The sequence below is a fragment of the Thunnus thynnus genome, chromosome 4, assembly GCF_963924715.1.
Source record: "Thunnus thynnus chromosome 4, fThuThy2.1, whole genome shotgun sequence".
Taxonomy (NCBI): domain Eukaryota; kingdom Metazoa; phylum Chordata; class Actinopteri; order Scombriformes; family Scombridae; genus Thunnus; species Thunnus thynnus.
Genome location: NC_089520.1, coordinates 19,128,591 through 19,147,821, shown reverse-complemented (window position 1 = coordinate 19,147,821; position 19,231 = coordinate 19,128,591). Strand labels below are relative to the sequence as shown.

The following is a 19,231-nucleotide window of genomic DNA, read 5'->3' as shown; positions in this document are numbered from 1 at the left end:
CATAACTGTTCATGTTATTGGTTTCTTGTGTCTATAATCATTGTGCGTTTGATTTATCGCCAAAAACAGAAAAATTATGCCTTTTTTTGACCATGAAAATGAAGACACTACCTGTTTGATACGACTCGTATTTACTCGTAATCAATTAGACAAATATTTTTCTGAGTTAATTTCTTATTTGCTCCTCTCATTTTAAAATGTATCACTAAATCCAGAATCATAGAACAGATGAAACAGAGATTAAGGCTGTAGATTAAGAATATAGAGTTCAAAACGAACAAGCACACATAGGATTATAAATGATATCGTACAATTAAGATCAGCAAAAATGTGGAGAAATTCTATTCTGCTCTAAAAACTCTGGAAAAGAGATTTCTTTCCTAGTTACCAGTGGAGTTTACTAGTTTACCTATGAGGAAACCTAAAGATGTAAATTAATGGAAGTACAGTAGCTCAGAGTTGTGAGAGGAGATTTATTGTACTGGTCTGAAGGTAAAACTGATACATAGTTTGTCAGAAAGACATCAGCTTTAATTTGAAATGAACGGTGATGTTACTTTTTGAATCACAGGGACCTTTTCACAGAATAAAATAACAACTCAGTTTATGTTGACTGTAAAAAAAGCGTCCAGAGGAATGTGGTGAGGCTTGTTGGTCTGGTGCCAGTTTGATAAAACACATTGATGACTGTAATCTCCAAACTTTTAAGAAACATCAGGTGTTATTCTTTAGGAAACAGTTGAGGAGGACAGAAATAGGGTTAGTCCAGTTTAGTCCATTTATTGATGAAAATAGATTCTGACTCTGCTACAAAAAAAGGAAAAGTAAGTGACTGAGTGTCCTCGCTAACGCAGACAGAACAGCTCAAATGTCTCCTGCAGTTTGCTAAAAACTTATCTTCAAGCATCAACAACACATAACCTAAGGTATGAAACTCACAAATCCCATAAACATCAGCTGATTCTTTTGTCTTTTCAAATAAAAGTTTGTCTACAACTAACAATTATTTTCATTTTCATTTACCCCCCAACCCCCAATTAATCATTTGTTCTCTAAAAGTCAGAAAATTGTGAAAAATGCCCGTCAAGATTTCCCAAGGACCAAAGGTGCATTTTCGAAATGTCTGTTTTGTCTGATTAAGAGTCCAAATCTTAAAGATATTAATTTATGATCATATAAAACAGCCAATCCTTATCAAATTTGGGAAGCTGGAACACAAGAATATTTGACATTTTGTTCGACTAATTGATTAATTGACTAAAAGCACAAAATTAAAGTCTGTTACTGTTCTTTGCTTTGTCCTCCTTCATGGCTGCTTAACAGACCAGGATTATATTTCCAAATATTTTAAACGGACATTTGAGTAGCAGAGTGAAAGCGGCACGCTCTTATAAAGATCAGCAGTGAACTTTGCACTCTACACACACACACATAAGGTTTGTCTAAATGTCTAACAGCAGGTCAGCTATGTCCTGCTCTGTACTGCAGGTTTAAAATGCAGTGAAGCTGCAAGTCTTATCACTCCAGTATATTACAGTGAACAGGCCCCTTCATGATCTTAAGCAGAGAGGCTGTGCTCCTCTGTCAGCTGTCGGGGATTAATACTAAAAATTCAGGCGGCTACAGGCGTGAACCTGAGGAGGAATCCAGCTTATGAAGTCATCATGTGCATTTGCTCACAATGTCAGTCAGTAAGGATATCGAACATTAGGCAAAGATCTCAAGGGGAAAGATGATAGGTCACTGGCTATTTCACGAAAAGCCCCGGAGAGAGTTGTGGGATGTTTTGGCTTCTCTGATTCAATAAAGCACTAGTCCTGGAGGCCCCTGCTCTCACGGGTCCTGTTTGGATAAGTGATACCTTCCATCCAGCAGGCACAGAGCCCTACCATGCGGCTTAAAGAGAAATACACCATCTGATTTACTGTAGCTATCATATCAGACCGTCAGTGCTTGGCATAGGAGTTTGAATCTTGTCATTTCAACATTTTAATGCGGTAGGCTATATCCAGCAGACCTCACAGACTCGTCTCTCACAAGCTAAGCATAAGAGACACTGTTCAGATGAAGCTTTCAGGAGGTCTGCTGCAGAACATGAACGTCCTTTTGGGTAAAACTGTTTTTAATTACAACTTATCAAAGATTTCAGCATCAGATGTTCTGTCTAAAAGTTTTCTTTTTTAGTTTATAGTCCAGCAGCTTATAAATGTGATAAATTATTTCTGCATGATGCATGTGTTTCAAAGTTATGATCAATTATACACTTTTAACAACTGCTGGAGCCAGTTTAACTTTGACTCTTTCCATGATTTATTTATAGACAAACAGTTGAGATACAGAGATGAAGAACGGGGTAACAAGTGTTAACATGACAGATTTAGAGGAGGACACTATATGAAGCATGTCCATGTAGAGGGCACAGTTGTTGTCTGTGTTTCTTTTTTGTAAATTCAATACTTCTCTGACATGGGTACAGTTACTCAGGGGACTACTGTTAACTCCACAGAGGAAATATGACTGTAATACAGCGTACTTGGACCAAAGTGTCCAACACACAAAGTTTAACTGGACAAATAATGGTTAAAATATCTTATTGTCTCCTGTGTGAGTAGCAAGGAGGCAATAACATTGTATAACATTGTAGTGTAAAGTATTGTCTGTCACACATGGTGCTGCAGATTTAGGAGCAAACAGGCGCATAAAGATAAGTGTTAGTGGGAGAAGACAGCTGTCCTTTGTCACAATGTCAATGAAATGGCTCCCTGAAGAGGAAGCACACAGCAGCGGATAGCTGCTTCGCCCCTGAAGGATCGTGGAATATATTTTTGTTCTCTGATGTCAAGAACACACACTCCATCTTTACTCCCACTTGCCACACAATGTGGCTGAATGATTTTCTTAAATAATGTATATATATTGCATCTACTGACTGGGTGTGTTGCATTGGAGATTAGCAACATGAGAATTCAGATTTTGTTGTAAAAAAGTTGAATTGATTATTTGATTTTCACCCCCGTGCAGGATGAACTCTGCTCTTCATTGCAGGTACAATACACTTGCCAAGTATTCAAGGTGTGAAACTCTGTGCAGATATGTGACAGATAATTATGATGATGTGTTTTTAAATTCTTTGGGATCCAGTTTTGTTATAAAAATAAAAGCAAGAATATTTATCCCAACTTAAAGCTGTCAAGTGTGCACAGTGAACAAACTGGAGCATGTACATTAAATGTACACTTAAAGGCCTCATTCACTCCATAATTGTACTAGATTTGGGTCATATCTTCTTTATCCTGATATATTTGTATTCAGATGCTTATTCACTCATAGTTTCTGTCATGTGACTGAAATTTGACATTTTGCTGATCTGATGAAGGTGAAAATCAGTTTTGGACATTTGGATTTTCATACAGTATGAACAAGTTGTTGAATATCAGAATTAAGCAAATAACGTCAACAGAAGAAGAGTGTTTCTTTTACAGCTTGTGTAAAAACGTGGCAAACATGGACCAGATTTTGTATTGTGGATTCAGATCCTGGACTCAACAACAGCACACCTGAACTCAATAACCCCTCACCCATGACACAACACACTTATCTAATGTTTAGTCCTGGAGTGTGTCAACAACTCCCAGCTACACTTCTTTCTTCAATCCTAGAACCCAGTGTTTTTTTGTGCAAAGAAACATTTGAAGGCAGCAGACTGACAACATATATTTATTGAATATAGATCTACAACATTTGGTGAGAGCATTTCAATGAACAATCATATTTTATGATTCTCATTTGTGTCTCTCATAGAGGTTTCAGCTTATTCTTCTGCATCTTTTGCCTGAAATGGAGAGAGAAAAAAAAAAAAGAATGAATGCCATTTAAAATCCCATTTGAATTAAAAAGAAAACAGTCACAGCAGCTCACTGCTTGAGTTTTATGCTTCAGCAAGTGTGTGTTACTTACTTTTCCAATTTCCCGACTCTTTGCCCTCAGTTTGTTGACCTGGGACTCGGCGATGTCGGCTCGCTCCTGAGCCTCCTCCAGCTCGTGCTGAACCTTCCTGTACCTGGACAGGTGAGTGTTGGCCTGCTCCTCCTGTGAGGTAATTCAACGATAAAGTCAACATCCATGAAGACTAGTAGGAAGAGTTACCTTGTCTGGAAGCTACAAGAAGAGAGAAGTTGTGTGTTTCTGTTTCCAGGTCTGCATGTACTCACAGCCTCCTCAGACTGTCTCTTGTAGGCTTTCACTTTCAGCTGCAGCTTGTCCACCAGATCCTGAAGTCTTGCAACGTTCTTCTTGTCCTCTTCAGTCTGCAGTTAAAATTAATTCATGATTAAAATGTATTCATCTACACAGCTGTCAGACAACTGCAACAAGCAATAGATAAAAAACAACAACTACCTACCTGATAGGTGAGCTCCTTCACTCTTCTCTCATATTTACGAACACCTTTGATAGCATCTGCTCCTCTCCTCTGCTCAGCTTCAACCTCGCCCTCGAGCTCACGCACCTGTCACATGAACAATGCTGTTACTAAATTTGAATGTTAAATCAACAGTTGAGATCAGCTTGGTGAGCAAATCCATCTTTACCCTAGATTCCAGTTTCTGGAGCTGCTTCTTGCCACCCTTCATGGCCAGATTCTCAGCCTCATCCAGACGGTGCTGCAGGTCTTTCACCGTCACCTCCAGGTTCTTCTTCATCCTCTCCAAATGAGCGCTGGTGTCCTGCTCCTTCTTCAGCTCCTCTGCCATCATGGCAGCCTGAAATACAATAACCATGACTGCAGCACAACACCACAAAGGTGTAAAGAGCTATATTTAAATCACCTTGACTTACATCAGTGATGGCCTTCTTGGCCTTTTCTTCAGCATTTCTTGCCTCCTGGACAGCATCTTCCACTTCACCTTGGACCTGGACGAAGTCAGCCTCCAACTTCTTCTTTGTATTGATAAGGCTGGTATTCTATTTAAAATAAAAGCAATGATTAACTTTCACGTGTTCGAACCAAAAAACAACTTGTTTGTCATCCCTTGAGAGTACCTGAGAGTGCAGCAGCCCCACACGCTCACTGGCATCAACCAGCTCCTGTTCAGCCACTTTGCGGCTTCTCTCTGTCTGCTCCAGAGCAGCTCTCAGCTCCTCAATCTCAGCCAGCATCAGGTTGTTCCTGCGCTCCACCATGGCAACCTGCTCCTTCATGTCTTCCTGGCTTCTTATGGCTTCATCAAGATGAAGCTGGGCATCCTGAATTGTAAAAGAATGATAAGATACTGTACATCAGCAGCTGCTTTCTTACATTCAGCTGCTCTGTCAGAACCGTTTCAGTGGATGTACCTTAAGCTGTCCCTGGACGTTTCTCAGCTGTTTCTGGGCTTCAGCAGCCTGGCGGTTGGCATGACTCAGCTGGATCTCCATCTCGTTGAGGTCTCCCTCCATCTTCTTCTTGATTCTCAGGGCATCATTCCTGCTCCTGACCTCAGAATCCAGAGAGCTCTGCATGGACTCAATCACTCTCTGACTGTTCCTCTTGATCTGCTCGATCTCCTCATCCTTCTCTGCAAGTTTTCTGTCAATCTCACTCTTGACCTGGGTGAGTTCGAGCTGAACACGGAGAATCTTGGATTCCTCATGCTCCAGGGTGGCCTGTGAACAAGTGTGACTTTTATCAACTAAAGCACAGAACATTAAAAATACAGAAATGGAGGCTGAGTCACAGTGAAAAGAAATAGCTCTTGATGTGTCAAGTCTAACACCTTTGCAGGATGAGTCTTGCACAACTATTCTCCAGAGCTCTGCTAATAAGTAAACAATTTATTTCAGCAGAACTTTAGGTTTCTATATCCATGCTTCATATTTTTAAATGAAATTTGGTCTAAAATGTTATGTTTCAGTTTTCTTTACATCCTCCACTTGTACAATGGCTTAATGATTTGGACAAGGCAGTTCAACTGTCACTATAACTATAAAAAATAGTGATTGATGTGATGACTGAGTTTTACCTCCGCTTCCTCCAGGGCCGTTTGGATTTCGGACTTTTCACCTTCCACTGTCTTCTTCCCCTTCTCAAGCTCATGAATTGTCTTACCGGTCTCTCCAAGCTGTTCACTCAGATCTGAGATCTCCTCTGTTGGAAAAGTTTACCATTGTATACATTTTAGAGCATTAACCAATGTAAAAATGTAAAAAAAAAAAAAAAAAAAAAACCCATTGTAGTTAAGTAATGGAGACACTTCAGATAAACTGATTTTGTGTTTAGAGTATGAAACTTTGGGAAAATAAAATAACAAATTCACAAACAAGATTCATTGTCTTACGTTGCAGGTTCTTGTTCTCCCTCTTCAGGGTCTCCAGTTGGTCCAGAGCTTCTTCATAGGAGTTTTTCATTTTGAAAATCTCAGTGCTTAGTGACCGAGCTTCCTTCTGAGATCCTTCCAGCTCCGCCTGGCTCTCCTCATACTTCTGCTTCCACTCAGCAAGAACCTGAAAGAACAACAAATATTTTAGTTTTCAAATGAATCTCACATTACCAGTCATCAGTGCAGGTGTACACGAAAAAATATCTAACCTTGTCAAAGTTCCTTTGCTTCTTGTCGAGATTAGCAGCGAGAGCATTAGCTCTCTCTACATCGATCATCAGGTCTTCCACTTCACCCTGCAGTCTCTGTTTTGTCTTTTCCAGAGAGGCGCATTTTGCGTTCACAGCCTCGATGGATTCCTCTGCATCCTGAAGACGCTGGGCAAGCTTTTTCCTGTTAAGAACATTTGATTTACAAACTTTATGATACCTTAAACTCATTACTAGTTTGTAGAAGAAGCTAAAATTGTAATAACTTACTTTGCCTCCTCAAGCTCCTCAGTGCGCTGAATGGCATCGGTCTCGTATTTGGTTCTCCATTGGGCCACCTCGCTGTTTGCCTTAGACATTGAACGCTGCAGCTCAGCCTTGGCCTCCTGCTCCTCCTCATACTGCTCTCTGAGCAGGTCGCAGTCATGACGAGCTGACTGAACAGCATGAGCCAGGGCGTTCTTGGCCTACCATCCAAACAAGAACCTGATTAATATTTGATACCAATCGTCTAGTGGACTTTTCCTCTGTGATTATCCTGCTGATTTCATATACTGTTACCTTAACTTCCTCCTCAATGTGCCTCTTCAGCTCCTCAATCTGCTGAGTGTAAGCCTGCTTCCCTCTTGTGAGCTGAGACACAAGAGCTTCTTTCTCCTCCATCTGACGCACAAATTCACCTAATCAAAGATATTTAGTAACTCAGTGGGCATCCGAACAAAATGACAACAGAAAATTAGAAAATGATACCAAGAAAATTACAACTTATTATGAACACATTAGTATCATGCTGATGTGTGCAGTGTGCAACAAAACCTCAAATGTGTTTCTGAGTGCAGGGATTGTTCAAGATACATAATTAACAATGGGAGGACATTAAGAATTCGATTTGAGGACAGATTTATCATACGTTCATACCATTTTCAGTCTGAAGTCTTGCTTTTTGTGCACTAATGTCATTTAGTTGACGAACATTCTCATCATTTTTGGATTTGATTTCACTTAGTTGATCCTCTAATGTCCTGCACATTTTTTCAAGATTGGCCTGGTGAAAGAAAACATTTATTAGTATAAAGACAAAAATATTAACTTTTTTTTTTTGCTCCCTGTATGAAATCATAGCACTCTCACCTTTGATTTGGCAATGGACTCCATGTTGCTGCTGAGGTCATCAATCTCCATCTTGTATTCACTTTTCTCTTTCTCCAATTTCTGTTTGACCCGCTGAAGGTTATCAATCTGTTCCCCCAGTTCTGCTACACTGTCAGCCTGCTTCTTGCGGAGAGCTGCAGCGGTGGCCTCATGCTGCAGGGTGGACTCTTCAAGATCACGACGAAGCTTCTGGAACTCGGCCTCACGCTTCTTGTTCATCTCAATCTGAGCAGCTGTTGCTCCACCAGCTTCTTCCAGTCTCTCACTGATCTCCTCGAGTTCCCTGGAGAGATCAGACCTCTGTTTCTCCACCTTGGCCCGAGCTGCCCGCTCAGCCTCAATCTCTTCCTCCAGCTCCTCAATACGAGCCTAAAACAGACATGGTTTAACTGAAAATTGTTCAAGATATTTAAATGTTATTTTACTTTGACTGACACTTGTCCAAATTATATACCTGAAGTTCCTTTATCTTTTTCTGTAACTGGACCCCAAGAGTCTGCTCATCCTCAATCTTACTCAGGAGCTGGTTTATCTCAAAGTCCTTCCTGGAGAGGATGAAAGTCGGTGCATTAAAGTGGTGTTTTAGTAGATCCTCTTATAGAATTGTTTGTTTGTAGAATTGTGGGTTGCTTTCTTTATTTCTTACTTCTTGATTTTCTCATCAGACTGCTGCTTGTCGTTCTCCAGATCCATTATAGATTCCTGGGCCAGTTTCAGATCTCCTTCCAGCTTTCTTTTAGCTCGCTCAAGATCCATACGGAGCTTCTTTTCTTGCTCTAGGGAACCTTCAAGCTATCAAGGATAAGGATGTTAAATAAAACTTTTGGTATGGCACATTCATGGTCAACATTTGCTTTAAAATTCAGGTGACTCACATCATCCACTTGCTGCTCCAGCTTGGTCTTGGCCTTCGTCAGAGTGTTGACTTTGTCCTCCTCTGCCTGAAGATCATCAAGGGTCTGCTGATGGGCCTCTTGGAGAGCTTTCTTCTCTTTGGTCAACTTGGCAATGGTCTCATCTTGAGAGGCCATCTCCTCTGTGAGGTTTTTGACCTTTAAAAGTTTATATGAATTTGAGTAAACATGAGGTTTTTAATCTACTTTGAAGTAAAAAGGTATTGTTAAAGACAGATCTTGGTCTCATCTTGAGAAGTAATCTCCTCAACCAAGTTTTTAACCTATACTGGCAATATTGTGAAGATCATTTAGTACAGGTTGGTGTTCTCCAAAGAGTGGACTTCAAGGCCTTGTGAATAATACACCAACCTTGTTCTCAGTGGCATGTTTCTCCTTTTCCACTTTGGCCAGGGTCAGCTCCAAGTCGTCAATGTCTTTCTTCAACTCAGAGCACTCATCCTCCAGCTTCCGCTTCTTTGCAGTCAGCTCAGCATTGATTTCCTCCTCATCCTCCAGTCTCTCAGTCGTCTCTTTGAGTTTGGCCTCAAGCTGGATTTTTGCTTTAATGAGCCCCTCACACCTCTCCTCTGCATCAATAAGGTTTTCTCCTTCCTAAAAAGTAAATGCAAGCATCTTCATGTCATTGCTAAATCAGTTTGATGTAGGACATTTAGTGGATAGGCACAAAGGAGGATATGGCGTGGGGATTCAACTTACAGACTGCACTTGCAACAAGAGGTCATTCTTCTCCTGCAGCAGAGAAACCATTTTTTCTTCAAGTTCTTTCTTCTTCGCCAGAGCCTTTGTTAGCTCGTCTTTGGTTTTTCCAAAGTCCTCTTTCATTTGGGCCATCTCTTTCTCAGTCTCTGCACTCTTCAGCAGAGGCTTAATCTTGAAGTAAAGCTTCATCCATGGCCATGTTTTGACATTCATGAATGAGCGGATGTTGTATTGGATGGCGAAAATGGCCTCTCTAACAAAACCAAAGAAAATTGTGAGTTAGAGCATTTTATTGTATATCTTAAATTTCAGACAAACAGGGTTTGAAGTTAGTTTACCTGCTAACTAGCAGCAAATGTCAGACTACATCAGTAACAGACACTTTACCTCCTCTCCATCATCTTGACAAACTCTCGTCTCATGAGGTAACCTCTGGAGAGAGCCTGAGTCATTGTGACCAGCTCAGCCAGTTTCTCATCTCTCATCTCCTCCAGAGTACCCAGCAGACCGGCTTTGAAAAACACCTGAGAGCCAATAATTATTAAGTCATTAATCAATGATGCTTCTTTGTCTTAAACTGTTGCAGTGTTTTCAAGGGAGTGTGTGGAGTGTCTACCTTGGTATGGCCAAACTTGTACTGAGTGTGGTCCACATTGATGGAGCCCAGGAGTTTCTCTGAGGCCTTCTTGTTGTCAATAAACTGACCCTCTGGGATGACACTGGCGTTTAATACTTTGTATCTAAGAGTAACGATTTCATTCAGTTAGAACTCACTAATTTGAAAGTAAGTAAACACTAATCAATAACTATCAATATTTCTACCTCTGCTTGAAGTCACCATAGAGGATCCTGCTGGGGAAACCTTTCCTGCAGATCCTGATACCTTCCAGCACACCGTTACACCTCAGCTGGTGGATGACCAGGAAGTTCTCCATCAGACCTTTAATAAAATCATTTGTTAATTGAAAAACAGTCAAACACATGATTCATCTTTGTCATCTGGTCTTTTGTCTCCCATTTTTTTTTACTTTATTAACCATAACATTGAGACAAAGAGTACACACCTGGTGTCTTTGATTCATTGGGAATCAAGCAGCGCACAAAATGAGGATGTGTGCTCCTCAAGTTCGTCATCAGCTTGCCCAAATTCTCCTGAAGAAATTAAAGGACATTACATTTGCAAAAAGCACAAAAATAGACATAAAAGCAATAAAATGCATCGCTGTTGCCAAATTATGTTATTTCTGTCACATCTTACCCTGAACAATGCAGACACAGTCTGGAAGGAACCTCCCTTCTTCTTGCCACCTTTCTTACCACCGCCACTCTCAGCTGTCAGAGGAATGACATTGATGTGAATAAATTCAGTGCATTTTAAATTTTAATATCTCATGATAGATAGATAGCAGAATGTACCTTCTGCAGAGGCATGTGATGCATACAGGAAGGCCAGCAGTTTGACTGAAGACTTCTGGTAGAGCTGAACAACTGAATCGTTCAGGGGGTCCTTGTTCTTGTCCAGCCAGCCGCTGATGTTGTAGTCCACAGTGCCAGCATAGTGCACCAAAGAAAAGTGAGCCTCAGCTTTGCCTTTGGTTGGCTTTGGCTTCTCAAAGGACTTGTTTTTACCAAGATGCTGGTCATACAGTTTGTTCTTGAAGGTGGTGTCTGTAGCCTTGGGGAACATGCACTCCTCTTCAAGGATGGAGAAGATGCCCATTGGCTGTAAATGGTAACACAAAATGAAATTCTGTCTTGTCATTCTATATATATATAATTATTTTGTGTTCATTATAAAAAATATTTCCTGTAGTACCTTCTCAATAAGCTCAATGCAGGCAGCTAAGTCCATGCCAAAGTCAATGAACTCCCACTCAATGCCCTCTTTCTTGTACTCTTCTTGCTCCAGGACAAACATGTGGTGGTTGAAAAACTGTTGCAGTTTTTCATTGGTGAAGTTGATGCAAAGCTGCTCCAAGCTGTTGAACTTGAGGTAAGAGAGAAGATATGATGCCAATGATTTATTGTGCTGGTTCACACTGCATTACCAAGAGATACTGTATGTACAGTTTACTTACATCAAAAATTTCAAACCCAGCAATATCCAGGACACCGATGAAGAACTGTCTCGGCTGCTTTGTGTCCAGCATCTCATTGATTCTGACAACCATCCACAAGAACATTTTCTCATAGACAGACTTGCAGAGAGCCATGACAGAGTTGTTTACCTGTTTATACAAATGAATGACACAACATTAATAAAGATGTTGGAAGAACAATAAAAAATGTTTCAGGGGTTACGGAGCTATGATACAATCAGACTACATGAGCACATTTTACCTGTGGGACTGTCTGACCCTTAGTCACAAACTCATTTCCGACTTTCACCCTCGGGTAGCACAGTGCCTTCAGGAGGTCAGCTGAGTTCAGGCCCATGAGATATGCGATTTTATCAGCAACTGAAAAGAAGAGAAAAGGAACCGATGAGATTTTCACTCACTAGAAAATGCAAAAGAATCTGTTTCATGACTGTTGGATAGTGTTCAAAAGAACAACACACCCTCAGTGCCATCAGGCTCAGCCTGCTCTTCACGCTGCTTCTGCTTGAACTTCATGTTTCCATGATGCACTACAGCTCCGGTCAGCTTGTACATGCCTATCTTCTCGTCTGCATTAAAGCCCAGGATGTCAATGGCAGTCTGCGGGTATTTAAAGAAAAGAGAGGAGTCTGCTTTCAAGGAGCAAATGAAAACATTCACAAATTCACACAGTTTTATATGATGGTATGGATTTTATCATCTTCTTACATCAGTGGCGATAAATTCCTCAACGTCATTGATACTCTTAACAGTGATTTCACCCTGACTGATCATGTGATAGTCATAAGGATTGGTGGTGATGAGAAGAGCCTCTGAGAAAAAGAAAATGTGTGATTAATTATTGCAGGTAACCATACAATATATGGCAGGTAATGACTTTAAAAAGTCAAAAAGTCCTACCCAGCAGTTCGGGTTTGTGGCCTGTCATGAGCTGATAGAAGATATGGTAGCTCCTCTCAGCAGACAGCTGGAACGTAACTCGAGACTTCTCCAGCAGATCTGCCGATCGATTGTTACAGTTAGAGACCCGTAAGTTCTGTTCAATGAGGTGAAGGTATAAACTGAAATATGTGCTTTATCATTTCTAGACTTACATGTTTCAATGTCTGCTGAGGCCAGCTTCCCACTTGTTCCGAAATGGATTCTGATGAATTTACCCTATTTAGAAGAAGACTGTGAATCAGAATTATAACTTCTTGCACTCTGATATTGTTTAAAAAGATTAACAAACACTTACAAAGCGGGATGAGTTGTCATTCCTCACAGTCTTGGCATTACCATAAGCCTCCAGCAAGGGATTGGCAGCAATGATTTGATCCTCCAGCGACCCCTTTATTAAGGAAGCAAGTCAGATTCACACATTCAGTGTGGCTAACCAGCAGATCACATTACACAACTTAAGTTGATTCTTTTCAGTAATATTATATATATTAAAGGATTTTTGCTGTTGTGCTGACATTTACGAAAGGATGTGTTCTTATACCTGCATTTTGCCTGCAGCTTGTTCAGTTTTCTTTCCTCCAGCCACTGCGATTGTGGCAAAATACTGGATGACACGTTTGGTGTTGACAGTCTTTCCTGCACCAGATTCTCCACTTGAAGCATAAAGAAGTCAATTAGCACCTGAATCTACTTGTTTTAGGTAAACAAAGAAAGAACTGCTCAGACCAACGGTGCAGTTCATGCTGAGTTTATGTGAAAAAAAGTGCTGAAAACCTTCCTTCTACATGCAGTTACATTAATTGCAGGCTCACTGTGTGTTGGGTGAAACATTTATAAAACAGTGTAAAAGAGGCATACATACGTGATAAGGATAGACTGGTTTTCACGGTCTGTAAAAAGAGGAAAACATATTTTAAGATTACTTACCTTATTGGTATTGCCAAAATATGTTTCAATAATGTGGAGTAATACCATCCTCTAAGTTATTTCATATTTTTAAAAAGGGTTTCTGTTAACTACACAGTATGTTCTCACATGTGCAAAGGATAATCTTAAAAGTTCATTTTCAAAGACGCTGTGATTGCTGCTCCCTATTGGCACACTTCTTACGTACCGGTGAGCATGAACTGATAGGCGTTATCAGAAATGGAGAAGATGTGGGGTGGTGCCTCAATCCTCTTTTTGCCTCTGTATCCTGCTACGACCACTGAGTCGTACACTGGGAGCCACTTGTAGGGGTTCACAGTGACGCAGAACAACCCAGAGTAGGTCTGTTAAGACAGAGAGGATTGTTACTGACACACATCTTCCCTGGAGTGCTAATAAGTTTCAGCTATTTATGTGTTAATCAGGTCAGACTCACGTAGATCATCCATGCTGCATAGCGCTCTTTGAGGTTATACAGCACAGCAGGCTCACTGAGGTGGGTCATCATGGCCATGTCCTCAATCTTATCGAACTTTGGAGGGTTCATGGGGAAGACTTCAGTTTCTTTTACAGTGATAGACTGCCACAGAGATGGAAAAGGGACAGAAAAGAGGAACAGTTAAGTTATAACATGGTCACTATTCATGGCACTCAAGAATCAGTGTTTACATTTCCCTTTGAGAGTTGATTACAGAGAAATTATGTGCTGAATATGTGCTGCCCAATCACAAGACATGCACTTAATCTAATTTTTAACAAATCAGAGAACACAGTTCTACATACAAAGATCAGGACCAGATGTACGCTGACAAACATTTGTGAATTTTAAAATGATGTGAACCAAATGCATTCCTATGACAAGCTGCATTACTTTTTAAATTCATTGCCACCGCTCTCACCTTTCCACAGAGAGTGTCTACGGTGGCTTTGCCGCCTTCTCTCTTCACGAGTTTCCCCTTCAGGTACATCTCGTTGGGTTCAGTCACAAAGTAAGCTGTTTTTGCATCAAAGGGAGTGTTTTGAGCTTCAATTCTCTCTTTTTCTGGCTTCCGGAGGTAAATAGCCGCTGGGCCAAAACACTCCATGTCTGCGTCCCCACTCATGATGACCCTTTACTGCAAGTAAGTTAAAACAAGACAGCCGTCATATATTTCTGTCACAATTTTATCTTCACTTATGATGGTACCTTACTAATGAACAAAGAGGATGTGTGTATGTGTTAATTTACTTCTGATTGTTAGACACAAATGAAGAACACAGAAAAATGGACATCATTAGATCTTAGTTATGTGTATTCAAAGTGAAATGAAAAAGTGACAAACATAAGCTACATTTACAGTTTGTGACAGAACAGCATCATCTTTTCATTTTCCAGTAATGGTATATTATCTTTATTGTGATACAACCTCTTTGTTATTAAGTGTTACACGTTTAGTGTTAATAAGAAAAAACACAACACAATAACATAAACAACACACAAAATAATAGTAGTTTCTCTTTACTTATTTAAAGACTCCATTAATTGAGTGTGATGCACATAATTGACTATGTTAATTAACGTTTTAATCATCATACATACGACAAAAGTTAAATTAAGATGTCAAGGTTTTAAAAAGTGTTCGCACACGTACTGAGATATTGATTAAAAACGTCTTCAGACAGTTTGCAGTAGAAAAGTAGAAAAAGAAATAACTTACCTTCTTCCCTCCCCCAGCAAAACAGATAATGATGGTCTGATGAGGATTCTGAAGAAAGAAACACAAATACTTTAAATGTATAATGACTGTAATTAAACTATTCTGTATTAAAAATGAACTTGCTGTATGCTGAAGTCCTGGCATAAACACAACAGTTCTGCATTAACTTTCTAGTGTCTGAGAATAAGTGGTCATGCCCTGCATTGTTCATTAAGCTGCTGGCTTTCCTCATTCTAATAAAAGACTGTAAGTCACTCACCTTGACTCGTCGCCTGTCAGTCCTTGGGGGCGTCTAGCCCTCCTTCTTATATAGAGAGATCAGTGTTCACTCAGCAGTAGTGGCTTTCTTTATTTGGTCATGTAGTTTTATGCTCTTTGCTCATGTATTTTTGCCTCTGATCTGATCCTTCTCATCTTTTTATCACTTTTTATCACAAACAGATGAAACTTCTATGTCTTTAACTTTCACAATCATCAGTTTGCAGTGGCAAATTTAATGCAATGATAAGAATTTAAATTGGAAATAAATGCATAGACTGTTCTTTGAATGACAAAGTGATTACTGTTAATTAGTGAGTATAAATGTCCAGCTCTCCCTTTTGCTGTCATCACCAGATTAATCGAGCTTTACCAACTAAAACATACATGAACTGAGTGTTGATGTGATGTTTTCCCAAGACGCACATTAGAATTGTATTCTGTTTGAATCAATTGTTTTAAATAGAAACAATGATGTCTTTAGAGAGAACACATAAAACACGTCTCATTGTAAACTATGGTGCCACACAATAGACTGTTAAACTGAAGACTGAATTTAAAAGGGTATAAATAGATCAAGACACTTATAATGCCGCATTTTTTAACCTTGTCTAAACATTGTTCTGGCAGGCGTATCGGTTTCTGAAGTTCAGACATTGTTTTGGTCTTTACAGTAATCTCCTTAATGCACCTTGGCACTGCAGAGGATCCTACTTTAGCCGTGGAGAAGCTCTCATATGTCACTGGTATTCTGTTGCAGAAGCCTTGCAAGTCTTTCCTGTGACAAAGGAGCAAAATTAGGCCTTACTGTTGCTAATCTAAGAACTTGTGAAAATGATGATACCTTATGATAGCAGAGACGCTTGCCGAGGTCCGCGTTTTTATGAAATCCCACACTTAATTAGATTTGTTCTGTAGGGAGGAAGGACAATAGAAAGTGTAACAATATTCATATTTATAGCTCTTTAATTTCCTCTGTTCTTATATTCGTGCATCCAGTTGATATTCATGTATCCAGAAAAACAAGATAACTGCATCCTATGAAAAAGTTGCCTTGAAGTTCGTCTTTATACAAAATTCCATCATAAATCAAGCACTTCATGCATTGTTACGTCTAACGTGACCACATCATATGAACATTTCTGCCATTGCTGCAAATAAGAACATCACAGCATCTGACTGTTTTATAATATATTTATTTGAGGAAGAATTATGCAAAAAACTAAGCATGAAATCCCTAAAAAAATAATCACTACACCACCTTGAGTAACAAAAATGACATTCAAAGTATTTAATTATCTAATCATAACAACTAGTGGTGAAAATATTGGAGCACTGCCTATATTTGAGTTCATGTGCTAAGATTACAAATGTCACAAGAGTGTCAACATCACTCATACACCTTTTTGAGTTAGACAAATATCACATGATACATGTAACACATTTGTCTGCCTTAAATCATTACAAATGTCATGTTGATTGAATACACTTTTAGGCAGTTGCAAGAGAGTTTAAACTCTCTGATTTTACCATGTTTTTTATTTAAATTTGTCTAAGAACAGCAGTCCTGTGACTAATAGCTCGTTATCTCAAAGAATTTTAGCAATTTCTGTGGAATAGTTTAGGCATGAAGGAACAGACAGGTGATGATTGTAAGGGTCCTCAGTCTATTTTTAAACATATTACTTTCCAACAAGTCTACAGTCTGTTACTGTTCTTATGTTGGGGTTGACATTGTGTCTCTCTGCTGTTTTTAGTTTTGTGATCTTTCACTCTTCTTTCCTTCTTTTCTGTTTTTGTAGGTTTTGTTTATGTGTTTAAATGTTTTGTAAAACACTTGCACTTGTATGAAATGGTGACATACAAATAAACTTGAACTTGAACTTGAGTGCATGGTTTTTGCCATGTCTATACTGTCTGACCTCTGATGTCAGTGTACATGACCTTTAGTGAGCTGTCTGGAAGACAGAAGTGTCAGGTTTCCATCAGTGCCAACACAGAGCAGAGCGTGATTTAACAAGCTCTGACCCACCACTGTTGGCCCTGAAAGCTGATTCCAAACTTACAAAATGTCACTTTTGTGTGCACAGAGACCGGCTGGCTCAGATGTTGGAGTTTTGTTGTGGTTTTTTGAGGGTGTGATAATCCTAAAGCTCAGATCGCTGACAGACGTTTCCCTCCTAAAACTATGCTCAAGCAGAGGTCAGAGGTCTTCAGCTTTCTAGGGACTGCCTCAAACATCTGATGTCTGTGAAGATGCTCAGTCATCCAGGTCATGTTTATCCAAGGAGGTTTGAATCGAGTAAAACTGGACTTAGCTGAAGATACTTGAAGATGTTTCACTCTCATCCAAGCGGCTTCTTCAGTTCTAACTCAATGACCTTTATAACGACCCCACAGAAATTAAATACCCGGTCCCCACCAGTCAGTTAGAACTGAAGAAGCCCCGTTGATGAGAGGCGAAACGTCTTCAAGTATCTTCAAACAAGTCTACTTGGACGCAATTCAACCCTCCTTGAGTATCAAACATCTGACATTATCACACATCATCACATTATCAGGGCCATAAAAAGTTATCTAAATATTGCCAGAGGGACATTTCTAAAGGTTAATGTGTATCGTTATTATCTGTATGAATTTATTTTCAAACATAAAATCTGCATTTTGTGTTTTTCAACTGATCCTAAAACACCAGTTTTTACAAACATAATGATGTAAATAAGCTTATTACAGCATCTGAACTTTGATTTGGTTGTTTAATTGTTTTGATATTAGTTGTAATAAAAAGGTAACAAAATTAAGATGTGAACAAACTGCATATGAATTTATAGTTTACAGAATTTAAAACAATTTGTAGTTAATCAATTTGAGGTTTGTTTGCTATTGAGATATTTTATATTTATTATAATATTTATTTAACTTGTTGTTTAATGTGACTAAATTTTGTGAAACTACAACCAACAGCCACCAACAAACCTCCTCAGATTTTAATTGAAATTCAGTTTTAACAGCAGAAGTAACAAAAATGACTCAAATTAAATGGAAAAAAACCTTTAGAAGCACAAATGATGAAGGTAAAGTTGAGATCAGCTCTTGTTTGAGTCACCTAAAATTTATAATTTTATTTTCACATTTTCATCATGCTTTATAAACTACAAAACTTCAAATATCTACTGATAAATGATTTGGAGAAATAACAACAAGAGCTGATAAAGGAATCACTTTATTTTTTTTACCCTTACTTACTTTATCATTACTATTTTGCATTCCTTTTGCATTTCTGTAAGTAACACTTTTTATTACTTTCACCCATCATATTTCCCACCATATCAGATTGCGTCTCTGCATTTCTGACAGTATAACCAGTCAATGAATGGGATCAGACGATGACCCACCTGTCTCCCCTCAGTGCTGCGGAAGGTCAAAGGTTAAAAGAGAAGGACAGCTTCATCTTTAGGCTGAACGGTCACTGTTGACATGTCAATTGTGACATTGTGGATGTTTTTGTTCTTATTATAACACCTACAGCACTTGTTCTCAAAGTGGGGTGAAAATGTTTGAGAACCACTGACCTACAGCTCGTACGACATGGCCGGTAGCTGTAGAAGCCGTGAACAATGTGCTTCATCAAGTGTCATGGTTTATTTGCCTGTAGAAAAGTCAACTCTATAACCGTCTTTTACGGGTCTATTGTCTGACGCGGAATCTGCAGCGAACAGGTGATTAGATTTCTGTCTCCAGGTTTTTCGAGACCGGCACTTGTGTTGTCTCAAGGGTGCGGATGTATTTTTAAACCCTTTCTTTAAATGGTCTTGTTGTACTGTGTGTCCTGACAGATGAACTGAAGACAAGGCCAGGCTTGTAGCTTGACCTTCCCCTAAGTCAAGTGTTTGTCCCCCATACGCGGCAAGAAGGGGATCATGTTATATGATGTGTGGTAGTTTGCATTCTTTCCTTGTTGAAAGATGACACTGA

The 19,231-nt window shown here is 39.4% G+C and overlaps 1 protein-coding gene across 2 annotated transcripts; it reads right to left on the bottom strand.

Moving 5' to 3' along the window:
• Positions 1-3,701: 3,701 nt before the first annotated feature.
• LOC137181480 (myosin heavy chain, fast skeletal muscle-like) lies at positions 3,702-15,295 on the bottom strand. Of its 2 annotated transcripts, XM_067587214.1 has the most exons (41): positions 15,258-15,295; positions 14,999-15,046; positions 14,201-14,416; positions 13,738-13,881; positions 13,489-13,645; positions 13,237-13,264; positions 12,916-13,027; positions 12,670-12,762; positions 12,527-12,590; positions 12,333-12,431; positions 12,141-12,244; positions 11,894-12,032; positions 11,674-11,792; positions 11,412-11,561; positions 11,150-11,320; positions 10,750-11,056; positions 10,592-10,665; positions 10,398-10,485; positions 10,156-10,273; positions 9,950-10,073; positions 9,721-9,857; positions 9,331-9,586; positions 8,983-9,225; positions 8,593-8,769; positions 8,364-8,509; positions 8,172-8,262; positions 7,697-8,086; positions 7,484-7,610; positions 7,127-7,245; positions 6,836-7,032; positions 6,566-6,749; positions 6,315-6,480; positions 6,000-6,124; positions 5,335-5,643; positions 5,041-5,244; positions 4,837-4,962; positions 4,590-4,760; positions 4,403-4,507; positions 4,212-4,307; positions 3,958-4,089; positions 3,702-3,832 (listed from the first exon to the last, which is right to left on the bottom strand). In XM_067587214.1, exons 3-41 carry the CDS (start codon positions 14,402-14,404, stop codon positions 3,812-3,814), a joined length of 5,817 nt encoding a protein of 1,938 aa, XP_067443315.1. In that variant the 5' UTR covers positions 14,405-14,416; positions 14,999-15,046; positions 15,258-15,295; the 3' UTR covers positions 3,702-3,811. The 2 variants fall into 2 exon arrangements, with proteins under 2 accessions (XP_067443315.1, XP_067443314.1); XM_067587213.1 differs by lacking the exon at positions 15,258-15,295 and having other exon boundaries at positions 14,999-15,186.
• Between the last annotated feature and the right edge of the window lie 3,936 nt (positions 15,296-19,231).